Below are 20,918 nucleotides of genomic sequence, written 5' to 3' on the forward strand. Positions count from 1 at the left end.
ATATTTTTTTTATAACCCAACCCTGATCTGTACTTCTCCACAACTTTTTCCCTGACCTGTTTGGAGAGCTCCTTGGTCTTCATGGTGTCACCTGCTTGGTGGGGCCCCTTGCTTAGTGGTGTTGCAGACTCTGGGGCCTTTCAGAACAGGTGTATATATACTGAGATCATGTGACCCTTAGAATGCACACAGGTGGACTTTATTTCACTAATTATGTGACTTCTGAAGGTAATTGGTTGCACCAGATCTTATTTAGGGGCTTCATAGCAAAGATGGTGAATACATACGCACGCACCAATTTTATGTTTTTTAAGTTTTAGAATTTTTTTGAAACAAGTTATTTTTTAAATTTCACTTCACCAATTTGGACTATTTTGTGTATGTCCATTACATGAAATCCATATAGAATATTCATTTAAATTACAGGTTGTAATGCAACAAAATAGGAAATTTGCCAAGGGGGATGAATACTTTTGCAAGACACTGTAGGGGTGCTGAGGGTTCTGCAGAATATCCCCTCCCCCCCAAAAAATCTCACGTTAATCCATTACACAACAAAATGAGGAAAAAGTCAAGGGGTATGAATACATTCTGTAGGCACGGTATATTCTTCTTACTATAAAATCATATAATACAAAAAAAATGACACAGGACTTATAAGCATATCTTGCCAGATAACATATATTTTGTTCTACTGAATGACATTTTCTTCATACAGTATCATATTTCTTTAATCCTGCCTAAAATAAACAATGCATTTATTTTGATGGTGCATTACATTGATTTATTTTACTTTTTTTAAATGTAGATGTTCCAAAGGCATCAGAGACCTGTATGCGGATTGCATGCATGGAGGCCTGGAGACGATAAATGTGTTTATGTTAATTAATTGTCAATTACTGTGAGACTGGCCCCCTTTTGCATGACAACAACCCGTTGACAAAATGTCATGTCCGCCACAGCCCGACAGTATCTGTGATAAGAGGTGACAGTGTTCATTTTGGAGTAGGATTTCCTTAATGTGGACATAATAAATGGGAGGATTAGTAATGCACTTCAATTAATAGATGAATCAAGCAGAGTTGGTCCATTGTTTGAAATGTCCCCATCAAATGGTGTAGCCTCATCAATCTAATAACTAATGGAGGGAGAGCAGGAACGGGGAAGATGTACCGTGCGCAGTGATTCATTACAGTAAATCAATGGGGACCTTTTCTGCTTCTCCTGCTCGTTTGGACATTTGAGCTGCAATAGCTTATGATATTACCTTCATTTTTCAAATAACTTCCGGTGACACTTTATTTGGCTAATCCCAAGTGGATGGCTTGTAGATGTTCATTAGAATACCTTTCAACAACATTCCAACTGACTACAGTATCTACTAACCCTAACCCTTATTCTAAACCTAAACCTAACCTTAACCTTTCCCTTAGCAAGCAGTTGCTTATCGGCAGATCATTTGCTGATAGTATGACCATCTGTAGATCATCTATATGGGACTATTGAAAAAAAGTGTAACTTAACTTCCCAAGTTTGGTCAGTAGTTAAAGTAAATGGGCACACAGTAGGGTATGAATAGTTCTGATACTGTCAGTAATGCAAATGCATTTCTCATACCAGCCGAAACTGGGCAACAATTAAACACCAAATTCAATGCATCTCAGAAACCGCCATGACAGACGTTTGTTTGTGACATCAATCGAGTCACACGGCTTGCTGTTTATACTCTCCTATATCAAATGAAGTGACCCGGTAGTGTTGGCAGTGACATTGCCAATCATTTTCCATTCAGCAGAAGTTGTGCAGATGGTCCCCCCAGGTCCCCGCATGAAAAACTGCTGATTTAAGAGGAATGTCATGCTTAATTAATAGCAGCCCGTAAATGGAGTGCGTTCCACACAAAGACCGATATAAGCCACCACCATTCTGCCGTACTCGCCAGCAGGCACATTCACCTCTGTGCATCCAGCTAGCAGCAAGTCACTGAGCATCATCAAAATTCACAACGCGACCTGCTCAAACACGGGCTTAGCTACTGATGTTTCAATGAGGACAGCTCCTCTTTTCATGTGACAGTACCTTAATCCCGTCAGACTGGAGCCACACCAAGCTGACACCCCTATGGAAATGTGCTTTAATGACATTAATGGTAGGCCTTTTGAAAACAGAGGAGATGAAGGGAAGCGGGGAGCATGTAGCACCAAGTGCACTGACAAAAAGCCCTACCCTTAAAAACTGGTGTCGGTTTTAATGCCGTTCTGGGAATAGACACTCCGTGGCCAAAAGTATGTGGACACCTCCTTGTCGAACATCTCATTCCATAATTGTGGGTATTAACATGGAGTTGGTCACCCCCCCTTTGCTGCTATAACAGCCTCCACTCGTCTGGGAAGGCTTTCCACTAGATGTTGGAACATTGCTGCTGGAATTTGCTTCCATTCTGTCACAAGAGCATTTGTGAGGTTGGGCACTGAGGCGGGCACATTGGCGATTAGGATTGGCTCGCAGTCGGCGTTCCAATTCATTCCATAGGTGTTCGATGGGGTTGAGGTCAGGGCTCTGTGCAGGCCAGTCAAGTTCTTCCACACCGATCTCGTTAAACCATTTCTCTATGGACCTCGCTTTGTGCACATGGCCATTGTCGTTACTGAAACAGGAAAGGGTCTTCCCAAACTGTTGCCACAAAGTTGGAAGCAGAGAATTGTCTAGAATGTTATTGTATGCTGTAGCATGAAGATTTCCCTTCACTGGAACTAAGGGGCCTAGCCCGAACCATGAAAAACAGCCACAGACCATTATTCCTCCTACACCAAAATTTACAGTTGGGGCAGGTAGCGTTCTCCTGGCAGATTCCAATGACGGCGAGCTTTACACCATTCCATTTTGATCTTAGGCTTGTCGGTTATGGAAACTCATTTCATGAAGCTCCTGACAAACAGTTATTGTGCTGACATTGCTTCCAGAGGCAGCTTGGAACTCGGTAGTGAGTGTTGCAACCGAGGACAAACGATTTTTACGTTCTACGCACTTGGCAGTCCCGTTCTTGTGTGGCCTACCACTTCACGGCTGAGCCGTTGTTGCTCCTAGACATTTCCACTTCACAATAACAGCACTTACAGTTGACCAGGGCAGCACTAGTAGGGCAGAAATTTGATCAACTGACTTGTTGGAAAGGTGGCATGGTAACATGTTGAAAGTCTCTGAGCTCTTCAGTAAGGCCATTCTATTGCCAGTGTTTGTCTATGGAGATTGCATGGGTGTGTGGTTGATTTTATATATGGCGTGGCTGAAGTTCAAATATGTAAACATACCTTGACGATAAAGATGCTAAGTGTCTGGGTTTTAGTGCATTAAACCCACTTAAGCTAATACGCCTGTTTATTTTGACGGGCCAGTCACAAGAGCTGTATCTCCTTCACTAAGATGGCAGGAATCTGCTATTCACAGTGGCTCAGTGCAGTGTGGGATCTGCGGTGTACATAACAGCATACATACAGTACTTAGTATGTATAGGGCACACTGTACCTATCAGGAAACCAATTTTCACATGCAGCATAGCTCTGATAAGATATTCCTAATCCTCACATCCAGTCCTCATGCTGAAGGGGAAACAGGTCCATTGGTGCAGCCAGAGATATAAATAGGGCATGGTTTTATTCCACTCTCATAAACATGCAGATTGATTAGGGTCATTTTCTGCTAGCCTGCCTCCCTCCACCCAACCCCCTCCCTCCATTAGTGATGAAAACCTAGATTTATTGCCACGTCCGTCACTGCCACACTATAATTCACTGGCACATTGGCTGCATGCTTTTATGTAAATGAGCAATCGCAATAAGGCCTATCAAAAAGCATGTCTCTGTCTCTCTGTTCATAGGAGCGCATACAGGTTGCCAATGGGCTGTTGTCAATCAGCCGACTGACGCTGTCCGATATTGGAATGTATCAATGTGTGGCTGGAAACAAGCATGGGGAGGTCTACTCCAATGCAGAGCTCAAAGTCATAGGTAAGGCAATACAAGGTGTGTGGGTGTACGTGCCTGACAGCCTACATCCTGGTGCATGTATTGTATGTTGTACAGTATGCACGTTTGTTGTGTGCATGTTTTAGTGTCATAGGTAGTTTGTTTTTCCGCTCTCTACCATCGCAGTGTGACCTCTAGCTTCTCTGTGATTGCCTCCTAATTAAAAGGCATTCATTAAAAGATGAATGCACTGGGGTGCTGTTGATGTATGGCCATGCCACTGTGCTCCCCAGTCCCACCCATCTGCCCTGTCAGTCCTGGTCCTCTGGACCCTGTTCCCTGGCACAGGGCTGGCCTTCAGCTCTCCCTCTCAAAACCCATCTCCCACCACTCTTCATCATTGTTTTGCCATTGATTGGAATTAGATCCAACACAGCCAAAGTTCCCAGGTTGAATTAAACGTGGAGGAGGTAAAAACATCATTGACAGCCCCTGGCACTAATTGAAGTGCTTTATAAAAGCAAAGGAAGGGAGGATCCTGGAGAGAAAATGAGATGATCATCATAGAACTAATTTGAGCTGCAAAACAGACATGACATTTTCCCTTTGTTTTTCTTAGCCGAGAAAAGGATTCCCTGTTTTTTAAGGAGTGCAGTGTGTTGCACTCTCCTTCCTTCCCTGCCATTTCTACTCAACACATTACACGCCTCACTTTGAAGTAGACAGTAGCCATGCAAGGGTGTATTAAAACCTTTAGGGGTTATACAGATAACGTACCATTGCATAATTATTTTTTTGTTTTGTGCTTTTTTTCAACATGTCTGCCTTTGACTCACTCTCTGTCTAGTGTGGAGTTTAGTAATCTCCTTGAGCCTTGTTTACACTGGCTAAAACCTGCTCTATCTCTGGCCAATGACAATGACTATCTCTAGGTCTGGCCAATGACAATGACTATCTCTAGGTCTGGCCAATGACAATGACTATCTCTAGGTCTGGCCAATGACAATGACTATCTCTAGGTCTGGCCAATGACAATGACTATCTCTAGGTCTGGCCAATGACAATGACTATCTCTAGGTCTGGCCAATGACAATGACTATCTCTAGGTCTGGCCAATGACAATGACTATCTCTAGGTCTGGCCAATGACAATGACTATCTCTAGGTCTGGCCAATGACAATGACTATCTCTAGGTCTGGCCAATGACAATGACTATCTCTAGGTCTGGCCAATGACAATGACTATTCCCTTTATTTATATGTTGTTATTTCCTGTGACACCACCAGGTAAAGACTCTGGACCCAGTATACTAAGGCCCTGAGGTTCTCCTAGTTCAGGTCATGTGTTCAGGATAAACTCATGTCTTTACGCTCATGTCATACATGTTGAAAGTTAAACATAAAAAGTAAAGGGGAAGGGAAGTGTTGAGTTTTTAACATGCATGTGTTGTCTTAGCTGTTGCCCCAGATTTCTCCCAGAGCCAGCTGAGGAGCCACACAATGGTGAAGGAGGGAGGAGATGTGCTGATGGAATGCAGGCCCAAAATGTCCCCCTGGGGTGGGATCTCCTGGAGGAAGGGCAGTGAGACTCTACAAGAGAGCAACAGGTAAGCGAACAATCTCTCTCTCTCTCTCTCTCTCATTATTAGGTAATCCTTCTCTCATAATGGGGTTGATTTCCTAAACACTGGGGTTACTGTGGGATTTGTTTTGGTATGGTACCCTGGAGGCTATGTTTACTGTATGGTTACCTTTCCCGGCTCTGTAGCTTGGTATTATATATCTGGTCATATTAGTGATTGTATTCCTCAATGTTACAGAGTCCCTCCTTGACTGTTAACATTTTATATCGAGCTTTGGGTTCAAATAAATATTGGAAGTAACGTCTCTGTCTGTATACCTACCTGCTTCAGATGTAGACTCCCGTAGGCCAGTGTTAATTTTGCCAACAATAACTAAGACGAAAAATATTAGCCAACGACCTATATTTCCTGACGAAAACGAATGACGATAATGAGACAAGATGCCATGGGGAAAAAAGACAACTATTCATAGTGACTTTTCATTTGAGATGACAAGAGGAGAACTCCATGCGAGACTAATGGACAGGAATTTGACAGGAAGCTCCTTTTCATCTGTTTTGTCCAATCATAAGCAAGCATACCTTTGCAGAATATACTGCAAACCTCTCGTTGGTCTTTTAGTTAAAAAGGCTGATTGAGCTGATATACAGTATCCACAGACATTTCAATTGTAACAGTAGTGTTTACTATCTCTTACTTTCGTATTGCCTGTTTTAGCTTTTTTCCAATTAGCTTTTTCCCGTGTGGAAATACTAAATCTATTTGCTGAATATTAGGTAATATACAGTAATAATTCGAACATTGTTGGAAATGCTCAGATTCTCCCCTTTTAAGGGAATCACTGTCATTTACCTCATCACAAGGTGGAGAAAAACCGTAGGCCTAAATGGTTAAACCTGTAGCCAATAGCAAGGGAAAGGGGAATACCTAGTCAGTTGTACAACTGAAATGTGTCATCTGTATTTAAACCAACCCCTCTGAATCAGAGAGGTGCAGGGGGCTGCCTTAATCAACATCCATGGCTCCTGGGGAACAGTGGGTTAACTGTCTAGCTCAGGGGCAGAACAACAGATTTTTACCTTGCCAGCTCTGTGATTCGAGACAGAAACCTTTCAGTTACTGACCCAACGCTCTAACCACTAGGCTACCTGCCACCACTGGATAGAAGGCCTAGTTGGTCAAGGCTATCTTAATGTGCACATAGACGTTGGAGGTTTAAAAATATGCACAGAGGAAAATGTGACTAACATAACAGTGACTAAAACAAGACTAAAATTGTCCAGAGTTTTAGTTGGCTGATAATAACTAAAACTATGAAGGCTGAAATGGCTAAAATGAAATCTAAAATATCTGACACAATTCAACACTGCCGTAGACCTACATTCAGTAAGGTTTTCAAGTCACATAGTGTAAAAAACATTAGGAACACCTTCCTAATTGCACCCCCTTTTGTCCTCAGAACAGCCTCAATTCGTCATGGACTACACTGTGTCGAAAACGTGCCACAGGGATCCTGGCCCATGTTTACTCCAATGCTTCCCACAGTTGTGTCAAGTTGGCTGAATATCCTTTGGGGGGGGGTGGACCATTCTTGATACATACGGGAAATTGTTGAGCGTTAAAAACTCAGCAACGTCGTAGTTCTTGACACAAACCTGGCACCTACTACAATAATCTGCACCTACTACCATAACCCGTTCAAAGACAATATTTTGTTTTGCCCATTCACCCTCGGAATGGCACACATCACAATCCATGTCTCAGTTGTCTCAAGGCTTAACAAATCCTTCTATAACCTGCCTCCTCCCCTTCATCTACACTGATTTAAGTGAATATAACAAGTGACATCAATAATGGATATGTTTGGAATGGTGAGTTTTGTTGATTTATTTGGTGTTTTGCACTGATGTGACACTGTTATATGTTCCAATGGGATGATTAATTCAACAGCAGTGGCTATATTACGGCTGAATGGATGGATGTTTCCTTGTAACCGTGTTGAGATAGTGTATATGTTTCCTAACATCAATAAGGGATCATATATTTTACCTGGATTCACCAGGTCTTTATCATGGAAAGAGCAGGTGTTCCTAATGTTTTGTACAGTCAGTATATAATGCCTGGTGTAATTCACAGTGTAGATGTACACCACAAACAAACCAGTGTCAGTACTGAAGGTATAATTGGTTTGGCCAGTACTTATGGGTGTCCCGATATGCCCCTCGCTGTGTAGAGTTCCGGGTGCTAATCAAGCACTTTTCGCCCTCTGTGGGGGTGTGTGGGTGACCAGTCGCTGTCTGCTGACATGACACGCTTTTCTGGGCTAAAGTGTTAACTGCTAACAGTGACAGGAGAGTAGTGTGTGTGTGTGTGTGTGTGTGTGTGTGTGTGTGTGTGTGTGTGTGTGTGTGTGTGTGTGTGTGTGTGTGTGTGTGTGTGTGTGTGTGTGTGTGTGTGTGTGTGTGTGTGTGTGTGTGTGTGTGTGTGTGTGTGTGTGTGTGTCATCAGGGGTCTGGTCAGTCAGGCTGTCCTAATCCAGACAGCAGCTGCACCCCTTTTTGTGGCACAACTCTGACAGCAGGACTGTGTGCACAGTGTCTGGCACGTCTTGTCAGAGTTTACATATACACAAAGAAGTGTTGTCGCTAAACAAAGTGGCCCTGCATTTGCATAGTGGTTGCGCTGCTTGTGCCCTTCAGTTGCCCTGTATACTTATGTATATGATGCTGTCTCCCTAGCAGACTGATCAAGGCTGGAATTCTGAAGCACATCAGGTTTTATTAATAAAATATGTATTTTTCTCTTTCGTCATCCCTCTTGAACTGACAGCTAGAATCTTGGTTGAACTGTGAGGTAGCAACGGATTACACACAAAAAAAAACGAGGGTTCCTCAAAGTTTCTTTGGGAAGAGTGATGGTTCTACTGACTAAAAAGAACTGACCCAAAGAACCATTTGAGCCATTCGATGTCTCTTTGCAGTTCAAGAAAGGGTTCTTTCCTCTTTTAGTGATAATTCAAATGTGGGGGTGGCGGTTTATTCAAATATTTTTGAGGCGCTGATTTGCTCACAGCTCTTTTTTGTGTGACCGTGAGTGAGAGTGTCATTCCAACATCTATTCTGTTGTGTTGCGCCAGTAAATGTTATATATGTCAATGCCAGTGTAGGTGTCTTGTGAAAGACTTACCTATAGCCTTGTGTCAATTGAGAATGGGTGACTAAGTCAGTAGTTCTCAATTCTCTCCCAGCTGTTCCAGAGCTAGCACCCCTGATTCATCCTACGGTATGGCATTTTAACAAGACACTATCAAGCCAGAATAAAACAACTCTGTGTTGTTCTACAAAGAAACTTTGATGATTGAGAAAGGTTCTATAAAGAACCATAAAAAGGGGTTCTATATAGCCCCAAGAAGCATTGTAACCGTAGAGGAACCCTTTTGTGGTGCTAAATAAATATAAACCTTTTTAATGTTTCTTCATAGCACTGTAGATGTTCCTTTTAGAACCTTATGAACACGGTTCTCTATAGAACCTTCAAAAAAATACATAGCATATAGCACCAAAAAAAGGGTTCCGCTATGGTTACAAGCCAATAGAATCGTTTGTTTTTAGCATGTATGCTTTTCCCTTTCCATGGTTTCCAACACAGATATCCACTGAGCTACAGTAACTGATCATTTTGATTTAACATCCTGCTCGTAGCCTATGGATATGTTTGGAATGGAGAGTTTTGTTGATTGATTTGGGGTTTTGCACTGATGTGACACTGTTATATGTTCCAATGGGATGATTAATACAACAGCAGTGGCTATATTACGGCTGAATGGATGGATGTTTCCTTGTAACCCTGTTCTTCACTGCTGTTTTGTGGCTCCTTGTTGTTTCACTATGAGCTTGTTAGAAGTAGATAGATAGTTGAGATATACTGTATATGTTTGCTGTAGCGGAGAGGCCAACCAGAACTCCTATACTGTATGGTATTTTAATGTTCTGATCGGGACTTGTTGGAAGCAAAGGCAAAAGTGGATTATTACATCTGGACCAGTGCCCATAAACGCAATCTATCATAACAATATGCTAGTCACAAAGGGAATTATATTACAATACCTCTAGGTCTGTGTTCTTGTGGAGTCCTGAATTGAACTTGAAAAGTAAATTGTCATGCTCTTACTTTGTAAATGCTATTCAGTGCAGACCACCTCTTTGACACAGAGGTAATTAAAAAGAAAAATGTGCAGATAACACGTTCGCTCGCATCTGTCCCAGGTTGTATTGTGCTGGATGAAATCTTGTCAGGATGCTGGATTGCATTGTCAATAGGTGGAACCCTGCCAAATTACTTTTTTTGCAGAACTGAAAAAATGTGTGAGGCATTGAATGTGTTGTCTCTACTCTTTCTTGCTTTCTTTCTTTCTTTCTCCTTCACCCTATTTCTCTCTCTCTTTCTCTCGCTCTCTCTCTCTATCAGTTTCTCTCTCTCGCTATCTCTTCCTCTCTCACCCCAGTCTCATTCTCTCTCACACACACACACACACACACACACACACACACACACGGACACACATTGCTCAGACATACAAACCTACTTTGAGCCCAAGTTGTCCTGCCCTTTCTGGACCGCCTACATCTCATGCTATGGAAGTAATCATCACCTGTTCTTGTCGTCATTTAACATATTGTCTCACTTCGAAAGGACTGTTACTGGAGGATGAATGCTTTGATAACCATTGTGATTTAGCGGTAGTTAAAAGACCTTAACATCATGTAAAGTGAAACTAGTTCACCATGCAAATGAGAGGACCACCACTGCTTTGCTTTGTCCATCCCAGATCGATTATACCAGTAACACAATTACTGCACTTGAGAGTAATCAATAATCACATTTATTGTTTTGAAAATAAGGTGTGAGCAGGATGGTGGCGGTACACCTGCTCAGGAGCGTGCATAATCAAAGGCGGGAGGGGGGTGTGTGTTGTGAACCCCTTTTGTTCAAGATTAATTGGCCTAATTGCGTTAGCGCTCCACTGTGGCTTTAGAGGGAGGGGAGCCAGTGTCACCAGCTGGGTAATCCATCTTCATAGCAGCAGCTCTTTTTTTTCTGCAAGAGACCAGCAGAGAGTGGGGTTGGGTGGGGGGGTGGGGGGTTGTCTTATCTCTCCCAGACAACCCTGCAGGGACCCGGTTTAGATGACATCAGCTGGAACAAAGCAGCTGAGAACGCAGAGCAGGGTCTTGCTGATGAGTGTATAAGTGGGCCGTGTCAGGCAATGGACCGTTGCCTAAAAACATGCCATTTCAATATGTCACCACTGAATTGGAAGAGAGAGAGAAAAAAAAATGTGTTGGCCTCACACACCAGACCCACACACCAGACCCACACACCAGACCCACACACTCAACTGTCTCTGTATGATTGGCCACCGCCCGCCCGCCGGACGTGCCGACATTCTGTTTTCCCCTCATCTCCTCTCCCTAAATTAAAGGCAGTCTTTCAAAGGGCTGTGTGGAGTTATCTTACACCACAGCAGCACTCGTAGGGAAGAAGCCATTTTTTTCATTCAGCATAACTATGTCAAGGGAAATATAGATGCGTTAAGGGAAATATAGATATCGTTCTATCAAAGATATCTACATACATTTTGAAACATTGTATATCCCTGGAAATAACCAGAGGTGTGTAAACATAAGAGTTTTGAAAACATTTAACATAGACATAAGTCCTGGTGTAACCTCATATCCCAGCGATAATGCCTGGGAAGAAAACACTTCAACTGTGGCCTAGAGGGGGAGCGAACCCCACTGAGGAATGCATTTTTCATCATTTGAATCGCACAAATGCGAGGTGTCTTCAAAGTACTATGCATATTATGCATAAAATGGACAAATGTAATCATTATTTGTATGGGGTATATTGATTATCTATTGACTCAACTTGCCCCTTGCTAAGTGGCACAATTTACCCCAAAGCAACCATTTTGACTATATTATCTACAAGGATGCACTTTCATGCTAGGTTTAGTACCTCGTATTGTAGCTTATAGAGACCCCAAAGTATGCATAAAACAGTCTTTAATCAGTCTACTTTTGGTGTAGACAGAAGCATCATGAAACCTATAACACAATAAATACATTTTACTTTTCAAAATTCTTCTTCTTTTTTTTTGTTTTACCTAGCTTGCTTATCACTTTTCCCATGTGGTTTCTTCCGTCACGGACTCCATGAAATGATGACCTCTTCCTAAATATTACCTCATCCTGACCTAGAAATATTTCAAAATATTTTTGGGTCCTTTGATATAGTTGCTTGGCATCGGGTGGAAGTCTTAAACTGATGTGCAAAAGTGGTACAGATCAACTGCAGTGTGTTTCGGTGTGCTGTGATGCTGTAACCCATTGTCTGTGAAGCACAGGGGTTTTATTGCCTTGGTGAGATCTGTTTAGTGGCTCTATATTAGTTTTGCTGTAGTATATGGAAGGAGGAAAGAAAAGTAAATTGGTTAGTGTCAGTTAAGAATTACATATGGCAAGTTTACTCAGTCAAAGCCATGGTATGTTCTCATTAAGACTCAACGTAATGTAGCGCTAACATTTATCTAATTGCTGTGTAGAATTTTTACTGAAGTTATACAATTGAAGTATTACATACTACAAGAAGTCCCAGTCAGTAGTGATTGTATTTTATTGTAATGTGTAGGCTTCTGCAAAAATGGCTGTATCATGAGCGATACAGTAGATTAAGTTAACTTCCAGAAGATGTCATGCAGAGACCATCTTCTTTTAAACATTAACCTCACTTTAAATCTATTCTTGTAACTTTCACCTTTATTATATGTGGCCAGATGGAATTATTATACATTCTTACTGCATAGAATAAGTAACCTTGATTGCTTTGTGCACTTTAAAGAAGTGCACTGTGTTTTGACTTTACAGCTGTTTCTACCACTCTCTCTTGAACTCATAATTGGTGGCTTGTCAGGCCTTGATGCCTGGCCGGGGGTGTTTAACATACAACGCTTGTAGAATATTATCCCTACATCCCTGTAGAGTGGATAATGGATTGAGTGGTGGAAATGAGGCATAGCAGGGGTTTCTGCGTCAGGGTGTTGACTGTTGACTGCTCCATCATATTGAGGGTGACAGGGACGGGAGTGAGATTGCTCCAGATCTAGCCATGCTTTTGGCCCATCTCTAACCTTTCCTGCAAAGCAAGAGGAAAAGAGATGGCTCTCACATAAATGAAGTGATGTCTGCCAGAGTGAACTCCATTTACAGACCCCATCTGCTATGCCAGACACACTCCAGAATGAATCAATGTCAGGAAGGAAACCAAATGTGGAATGAGTATCAGCACATTTTTATAAGTGTCCACAGAGGAAGCTTGTGATGCATTTACTTACATTGACTTAGTATAAACGATTTTGCACTCAGTCATTACTCAGACATGATTAAGTGTCACACTTGCACTTTTTAAAATGTAATAATGTGATTTTCATCAAACGTTGCTCAAAGTTACATTATGAAATCTTAACATGAAACAGATGTGTTGTTATTAAAGAGAGGGATTAGCCCAGAGCACTGTTTTAGTTTTCATTCATTCCAGTGGTGCCGTGCTGTTGTGCTTATTAAAAAACATTGGTTATCATGTTTGAATGTCACTTCGCATTTTTTCTCATCACGTCTCTAATTTCCTCATTTGATTCTAATTGAACATCTGCTTGGAAAAGTGGAGATCTGGATCTTTGCGGAGGTGCCTGTGACAACGTCGCGTTCCGAGTGGAATATTGAGAGGTTCTGCAGCCTAATAAACGTATCTCATTTCCTCACCTTGAAGGGAGGCACACCACCTGATAAGTTGTTTATGCAGCTTATGGTGCTCATGGTCATTTAGCAATAGACTCTGTCTTCAGAGTCTGGTGTTGGCTGGGCCGGGAATGTCACATGAAGGGGAATGGCCCTCCCACCTGAGGATGAGAGCAGGCTGGAGAATGGATGCACTGACTGGAGCACATCCCAGCACAGACAGACAGACAGACAGACCCACACACACTCCTCCATGCAGTATTGATTTCACCTAAAGTATGTTGTGGCTTTTATCACTTACATAGTTTTAATAGCTGACCTTAACTTGATCTATCAAGATGTGCAGTGCTAGTGCATAGAGGATTCATGTTAATTGAATATTTCCCTCTCCAAAAAAAAGTCAATTAATAAGAAACATATCACATATGTATTTTTTTACCTTTATTTTACTAGGCAAGTCAGTTAAGAACAAATTCTTATTTACAATGATGGCCTACCAAAAGGCAAAAGGGCTCCTGCTTGGACAGGGCCTAGGATTAAAAAGAAAACCATAGGACAAACCTGTTGATGTGATATTTTATACAGTATATGTTTTATATTTTTACAGACATTTTATAAAGTATTTTTAGTCACGTAAATCATGTATTGATACCAGTGGTAGATTTATTGGTAAATAAAAAAAATAAAAACCCTTTATTTGGACGGTCCATCTGTAGATGCTCTACAGACTATCAGTAACATTTCAACTAAATATCTACTAACCTTAGCCCTAACACTCACCTTAGCCCTAACACTCTACTAACCTTAGCCCTAACACTCTACTAACCTTAGCCCTAACACTCACCTTAGCCCTAACACTCTACTAACCTTAGCCCTAACACTCTACTAACCTTAGCCCTAACACTCACCTTAGCCCTAACACTCTACTAACCTTAGCCCTAACACTCTACTAACCTTAGCCCTAACACTCACCTTAGCCCTAACACTCTACTAACCTTAGCCCTAACACTCTACTAACCTTAGCCCTAACACTCTACTAACCTTAGCCCTAACACTCACCTTAGCCCTAACACTCTACTAACCTTAGCCCTAACACTCTACTAACCTTAGCCCTAACACTCACCTTAGCCCTAACACTCTACTAACCTTAGCCCTAACACTCTACTAACCTTAGCCCTAACACTCACCTTAGCCCTAACACTCTACTAACCTTAGCCCTAACACTCTACTAACCTTAGCCCTAACACTCACCTTAGCCCTAACACTCTACTAACCTTAGCCCTAACACTCTACTAACCTTAGCCCTAACACTCACCTTAGCCCTAACACTCTACTAACCTTAGCCCTAACACTCTACTAACCTTAGCCCTAACACGTAACCCTAAATGTAACCCTTACCCTGACCCTTATTCTAAACCTAAGCAGTTGCTTATCAACAGATAGGTGTAACCGATTAACGCAAAAAAACCATGCCCCTTAATGATCAAGCTATTTCTGGTCATATCAAGTTAGCTGAACCCTTGTTCCCTATCTTGTAAAGGTTGTAAAACAGGCTCAAGGAAGTTAAGTTGATCGACTTAACCCAAATAAATCTAAACCTGGAGATTTTTGCTGAGATTAGGTCAGAACCCTTTGCTGAGATTAGGTCAGAACCATCTTTACCTGTCCACGTGCCATGTTCTTCTCTACGGGATTATTCTTTATCTGGGAGAGACTGCTGCTGATATCGTTTTTCAAAGGGAGAATGTGCCAGCACAGCACAAGTAATCCATCTTGGTTCCCGACAATTTCTTTGGAACCGGTGTGTGTGTGTGTGTGTGTGTGTGTGTGTGTGTGTGTGTGTGTGTGTGTGTGTGTGTGTGTGTGTGTGTGTGTGTGTGTGTGTGTGTGTGTGTGTGTGTGTGTGTGTGTGTGTGTGTGTGTGTGTGTGTGTGTGTGTGTGTGTGTGTGTGTGTGTGTGTGTGCTCCTTATTCCTGAAGGATACCTCAGTCAGCGCATGAGGAGGAGATTAATATCAGTGGAAGGGAATATATTTTGAGAGCAATTTGTGATTAGAGGAAGGATCCTGTAGCAGTACATCCACACAGCCCTCTGTGGACCAGGCAGATAAACACTCGACTCCTTCCAATGCAATTACCAACACAATCCCATCCTGTTCTCCTGTTTCACAGTCGGAAATGAAGACAATGTAAATCGGGAGCTTTGATTAAGACAGCTACCTGTAATAAGTAGTAGCTCTGCACAGCGTTTAATTCATACACATACACTGAGTGTACAAAACATTAGGAACACCTTCCTAATATTGAGTTGCACCCCCTTTTGCCCTCAGAACAGCCTCAATTGGCCAGGGCATGCACTCTACAAGGTGTCGAAAGCATTCCATATGATTATGCTGGCCCATGTTGACTCCAATGCTTCCCACGGTTGTGTCAAGTTGGCTGGATACATACAGGAAAGATACATACAGGAAACTTTTGATTGTGAAAAACCCAGCAACAATGCAGTTCTTGACACACCCAAACCAGTGCACCTGGCGCCTACTACCATACTCCATTCAAAGGCACTTAAATATTTTGTCTTGTCCATTCACACTCTGAATGGCACACATGCACAATCCATGTCTCAATTGTCTCAAGGCATAACAATCATTATTTAACCTGTCTCCTCCCCTTAATCTACTACACCAGGGATGAACAATTTTTGTAGGTCCAATTTTTTAAATACATTTTTAAAACATTTTTTCATTGTTGTCTGTGTGTTTTTTGGGGGAAGTCAGTCAGGGTCACAAGTTACTGTTGAGATTTATAATAATAGAATACACAAGGTGCAATTTATAAATTTAGTTGTGAATCAGCAGCCACTCAATTAGCCAATATCAGCTACCTAAACTTGTAGTAAGCATGATCTAATTACTATTTACTATAGAATTGTATAACTGAGTGAAATTAGTTATATTATTGCCAAATCTTCTCTCCGCCCCATGGGAAAATGTGAAGAATTCAGGAAATGAACTTTAAAACAAAAAATGTCGTTCTTCACTGTCACGGGTGGCCACTAAAATGTTTTGCTTACAAGGGTGTGGATATGTGGCCCTTCATGATGCCATGGAAAGAGCATGTTTTTTTAAACTCAGTGTATAAAAGCATATTCAGGTAGAAAAGCTTATGTATTAAGGAATGTTATTGTAGGTTGCATTAGCCACGAAAAATGTGTCTGTTAGATCCATGGGGAATCACTTGTCATTTCTCTCTTTATGTGAAGGTGGTGTAAGAGGGAATGTTTGGCACCTCGGTGTATTTGTTTCACAAAGTAGAGATTAATACTTCCTTTGCAGGCTAACACCCCTGTCCCCTGGCTGTGTTTTGATTAAGCTGCATATTGCCATGGAAACCGTATTAATGCTACAGAGTGCCCTGGAGACAACGGTCAACCGAGACAGAGCTGAAAGGAAATGTCATTTCATGTATAGCCTGCAATTCAGTATTTTTTCTTCCTCCATCTTAATGTAACTGAAAAAAGAAAAAGAACCCACTCAGTGCATTCTGCTAGTTGCAGGGTAGAGCAGGGTAAATCATATGTACTGTGACAAGGGGAATGAGTCCTTACTTACTGCCAATCATTCTTCTTCTTTCTGTCAGACATGTACACTCAACTAGAGCTCTGTGCAACACTGGCTCCAGATGCACTCCTCATACTCCTGTTGTGCTTTGATTGACGCGTGCAAATGATCTCTATAGGGTAGGCCTTCTAACAGTAGCTTGAGGAACTTCCAAGCATTGTGTTGTGTTCATTGCTGTTATTCTCAGCATTACTCTCCATGATGTACTGTTCTGTTCATCACATCATTGTTGTTGATAATTCAGTGGTCGACAGTTCCAACCTGCTGCTATTTAAGCAATGTGTAAGATTTGTGTTATTAAGTACATTTAGTCATCAGTGCTTCCAACTTTTGAAGATAGCTTGGCGTGAGATCTCCTATCGTGAATGATCTATCAGCTCCAGCCCCAGCTGGAGGGGTATGGGGATCCCCTCCCCAGGAAAAAAAATAGCTGTTTTAAAGTTAATTTCCTGCCATTATACATGTTTTCACGTGGCTTAGTCCCATGACCAGGGTGAAATAATAACCATAGGTCAGGTGTATTCGGGATCATTTTAAAATTGAATAAACACTGAAAACTCAACAACTTGGTTTGAAGTTCATTTGAGATTATTTGGAGACGGAATTTAGAGTATGCTAGCTGGGGAACATTGATGTTTGGTTCTGAAATGCTAATATTAATGGTTGGTGGCAGTAGCCAGCCATAGGATGGATTGCAGCCTCTCCTTGTCCATAACAAACAAACATGTTAATATGTAATTCATGTGGGTGAACTCTCCGTTTAAAATAGGACCGTAGAAAATCTTGCCTAGAGGTAGCTCTCCAAAGGGGGTTGGCCACCCCTGATCTGTTTCCCTAATACTGTGGGTTTGAATATGGCCATGTGACATTTGATTTCTACACATTACCTTACATTCAAGAAAAATCAATTGAATAATGACAAGTTGGCGTATCAGATTTCAAATAGCCTAATTACTCCAGAGAAATTGGTAAGAAGTGAAATAATAAAAGTATGGGGGATAACAGTAGTGTTTGTTCTGAGATAAGCACACTAATTAGTATATATTTTAGCCCTTTGTAGAGTATGGGAATTTTTCTAATGTCTTGTGAAAGACCTAAATCTAATCTGCCCCTACACCCAACCCAAATGATCTTTCAATGTATTGTTGTCCTCCCACTAGAATCAGATTCATTCGGTTCACAATTTATTTGGGCAAATAATGTTAATAATACAGATAGAAATTCAGGCTAAATTCCCTCTGAATGTTGCCTTTTTGTTGTTACAGCCGAATGAACATAAGTGCTAAATTTCCAATGACCAAACAAGGTGAATAATGTATGCTATGGATCTGAGCTCATGCAAGTGGTGGATTATCAAGTTAGTAGGCTAGGTTATATTATCACATGCTGTCACAAAGAAGCATTCTGTTGACAAGTTGCACTGCTGCTCTTTTGACAATTTAGCTCACAAACTTTGATCAGATGAGAACAAACCTGCCTGTCCAGTCTGCCGTGGCTGCTCCACTCTAATCGTGAGGGCCATTTCTTTACAAACACACATCCAATCGCCTTGGTACTAACCCAATCGCAAGCTTCAATCTGCCGTGGTTCACAGAGCAGGTGGTAGGAAAATGATGGATCTCCCGGGTGAAGCTGCCACAGTCACAATGCTCGTGATGTAGAATTGCAGGGTATATGCTCCCGATTTGAAAATGATTTGGAGGCACAGTTGAAAAGTTCAAGCGCTGTGTTAATCAGGAAATAAAAAACAGCACTTTTTTCCATGCGAGAGAAATAAGAGACGCCACGACTCTGTGAGTGTGTGGAGAGGGTAAAATGTGTGTCTCTCGCCCAATGCGTAAATTGGCAGCACTGAGTCATACAACACTTACTGTACCTGTATCCATCCACCTTTAGTGTCACATTCTGACCTTAGCTCTTTTATTATGTCTTTGTTTTAGTATGGTCAGGGCGTGAGTTGGGTGGGTTGTCTATGTTCCTTTTTCTATGTTTTGGGATTTCTGTGTTTGGCCTGGTATGGTTCTCAATCAGAGGTAGATGTTTTATTTTATTGAGAACCATATTTAGGTAGCCTGGTTTTACTTTTGAGTTGTGGGTGATTATTTTCCGTGTTAGTGTTTGTTGCCACACGGGACCGTTTCGTTTGTTTCACTTTGTTATTTTTTTATTTGTGTAGTGTTCAGTTTGTCTTATTAAAATGGACACTTACCACTCTGCAAATTGGTCCGACCTCTCTTACTCCTCATCAGAGGAAGATGACGAACGTTACATTTAGGTAGATTTGTCACACACTACAGTCTAGACACTCTAGTCACACTAAACTCTGATATATTCAATGCTTGTGGCAGTGTCATCATAAATATGCAGTTTGAGTGACATTTGAGTTCTCTCCTGTTGTGGGGGTGTCAGCCCGACCGTTAGATGAGGTGCCATTTGTATGTTGTTGCACCTCATTTTACAGCCCATAACTGTAAATCATTTTCTATCATAACCACATCAATTCCTGAATCATTTGGTAGAACTAACAGTGCATGTGACAAGCTAAGAGGTATTGGCACAAGCCTACGTAGGGCAAAAATCAATATCAATTACAGTGCTATTGGAGAATTGTCAGAGGTAAATGCTCAGGTGTCCCTATTTTACCAATGTCAGGCAATTGGTTTGTTGTCTAAGTGAAAAAAAAACACCTCATTGCCACACATATTATCGTAGACTGTAATTGCCTGTTAACCTTGGGGCTGACAACTTTAAAAACAGTGGTATGCACTCTGGATTTATCTCGATGGTACTGTGAAAATAGACTTCTCTGTACTTTTCCCATTGAGTTGAACCACACACTGCATTCTGCGTCATATACTCCGACTTTGGTTTTGCTGGGTCAAATCTGTGCAGTTTGACTTGATTTACGTGTCTGACAAGGCCGTTCCTCTCAAACATGGAGCTCTGTGGGGAATCTGGGGAGAGACAGACTTTCCGTTTATCTTGCGATGTCAGAATTTCACACCCTACACTTCAGGACTTTAAAGCAGTCAGGATTGTAGATCAAAAGTTGGGTCCAACCTCTTGTCCTGTTCAGAGGATAGGGTGACATAGCCTTCCCCTTGTAGACACCTGATCTGAGCTTTTCCTATTCAACCCTGGAGCAGTGTTACTACCACCGACGCTTTGATACAATCATGATTACAAACACCACCTGCAGGTAGGTCAGTGTCGACCAGGACAAGCAACATACTTTAATGCATACCTATCCTTATGTGTAAAGTTAATACGAAAGGGCACACAGAGTGAAACCCTGACATACTTGTTCATGTGCTGGATGAATGCTGCATGCATTTGGAGATTGCATGGCTCCAGTGGTGTTTGGACTTAACCAGATGGGGCGAAATGAGTGTTAGACGAGTGCAGAGATGCAATATGCACTGAGTTTAACGCACCTTAGCCAAGGTTAATTATTTTCTAAAATCACCGAAAGCGTAAGATGGCCTTTTTTCACACAGCCTCGTGGCTGAGTAATTCTACTGATAGAATCTTAACCCCTATTTTCACAGTCCTGTTTTATTTACCGGGCTAATGAAGAGCACACAAAGACCCTGCATTCACCTGTCCAACCGGGCTCTGAGATGAGAGGGTGTATTTGTGCATGGTGGTGTCTACCAATGCTACCTTCACATATGCACGTACTAGGATATTGGTGTAAATAGCTTGATTTATGTTATGCCAATATACACTGAACAGTCAGTATCTGGTGTGACCACCATTTGCGTCATGCAGCGCGACACATCTCCTTTGCATAGAGTTGATCAGGCCATTGAGTATGGCCTGTGGTATGTTGTCCCGCTCCTCTTCAATGGCTGTGCGAAGTTGATAGATATTGGTGGGAACTGGAACACGCTGTCGTACAAGTCGATCCAGAGCATCCCAAACATACTCAATGGGTGACATGTCTGGTGAG

General features: G+C 41.8%; 1 protein-coding gene across 4 annotated transcripts in view; it reads left to right on the top strand.

Moving 5' to 3' along the window:
- Positions 1-20,918, top strand: part of LOC124031511 (contactin-4-like) — a 187,779-nt gene that overhangs the window by 126,477 nt on the left and 40,384 nt on the right. For all 4 annotated transcript variants that reach the window (XM_046342832.1, XM_046342830.1, XM_046342833.1 and 1 more), the window contains exons 10-11: positions 3,878-4,007; positions 5,421-5,571. In XM_046342832.1, coding sequence (XP_046198788.1) covers positions 3,878-4,007; positions 5,421-5,571 — 281 coding nt within the window. The remainder of the gene's footprint in view (positions 1-3,877; positions 4,008-5,420; positions 5,572-20,918) is intronic.

Source organism: Oncorhynchus gorbuscha, linkage group LG03 (genome assembly GCF_021184085.1).
Source record: "Oncorhynchus gorbuscha isolate QuinsamMale2020 ecotype Even-year linkage group LG03, OgorEven_v1.0, whole genome shotgun sequence".
Taxonomy (NCBI): domain Eukaryota; kingdom Metazoa; phylum Chordata; class Actinopteri; order Salmoniformes; family Salmonidae; genus Oncorhynchus; species Oncorhynchus gorbuscha.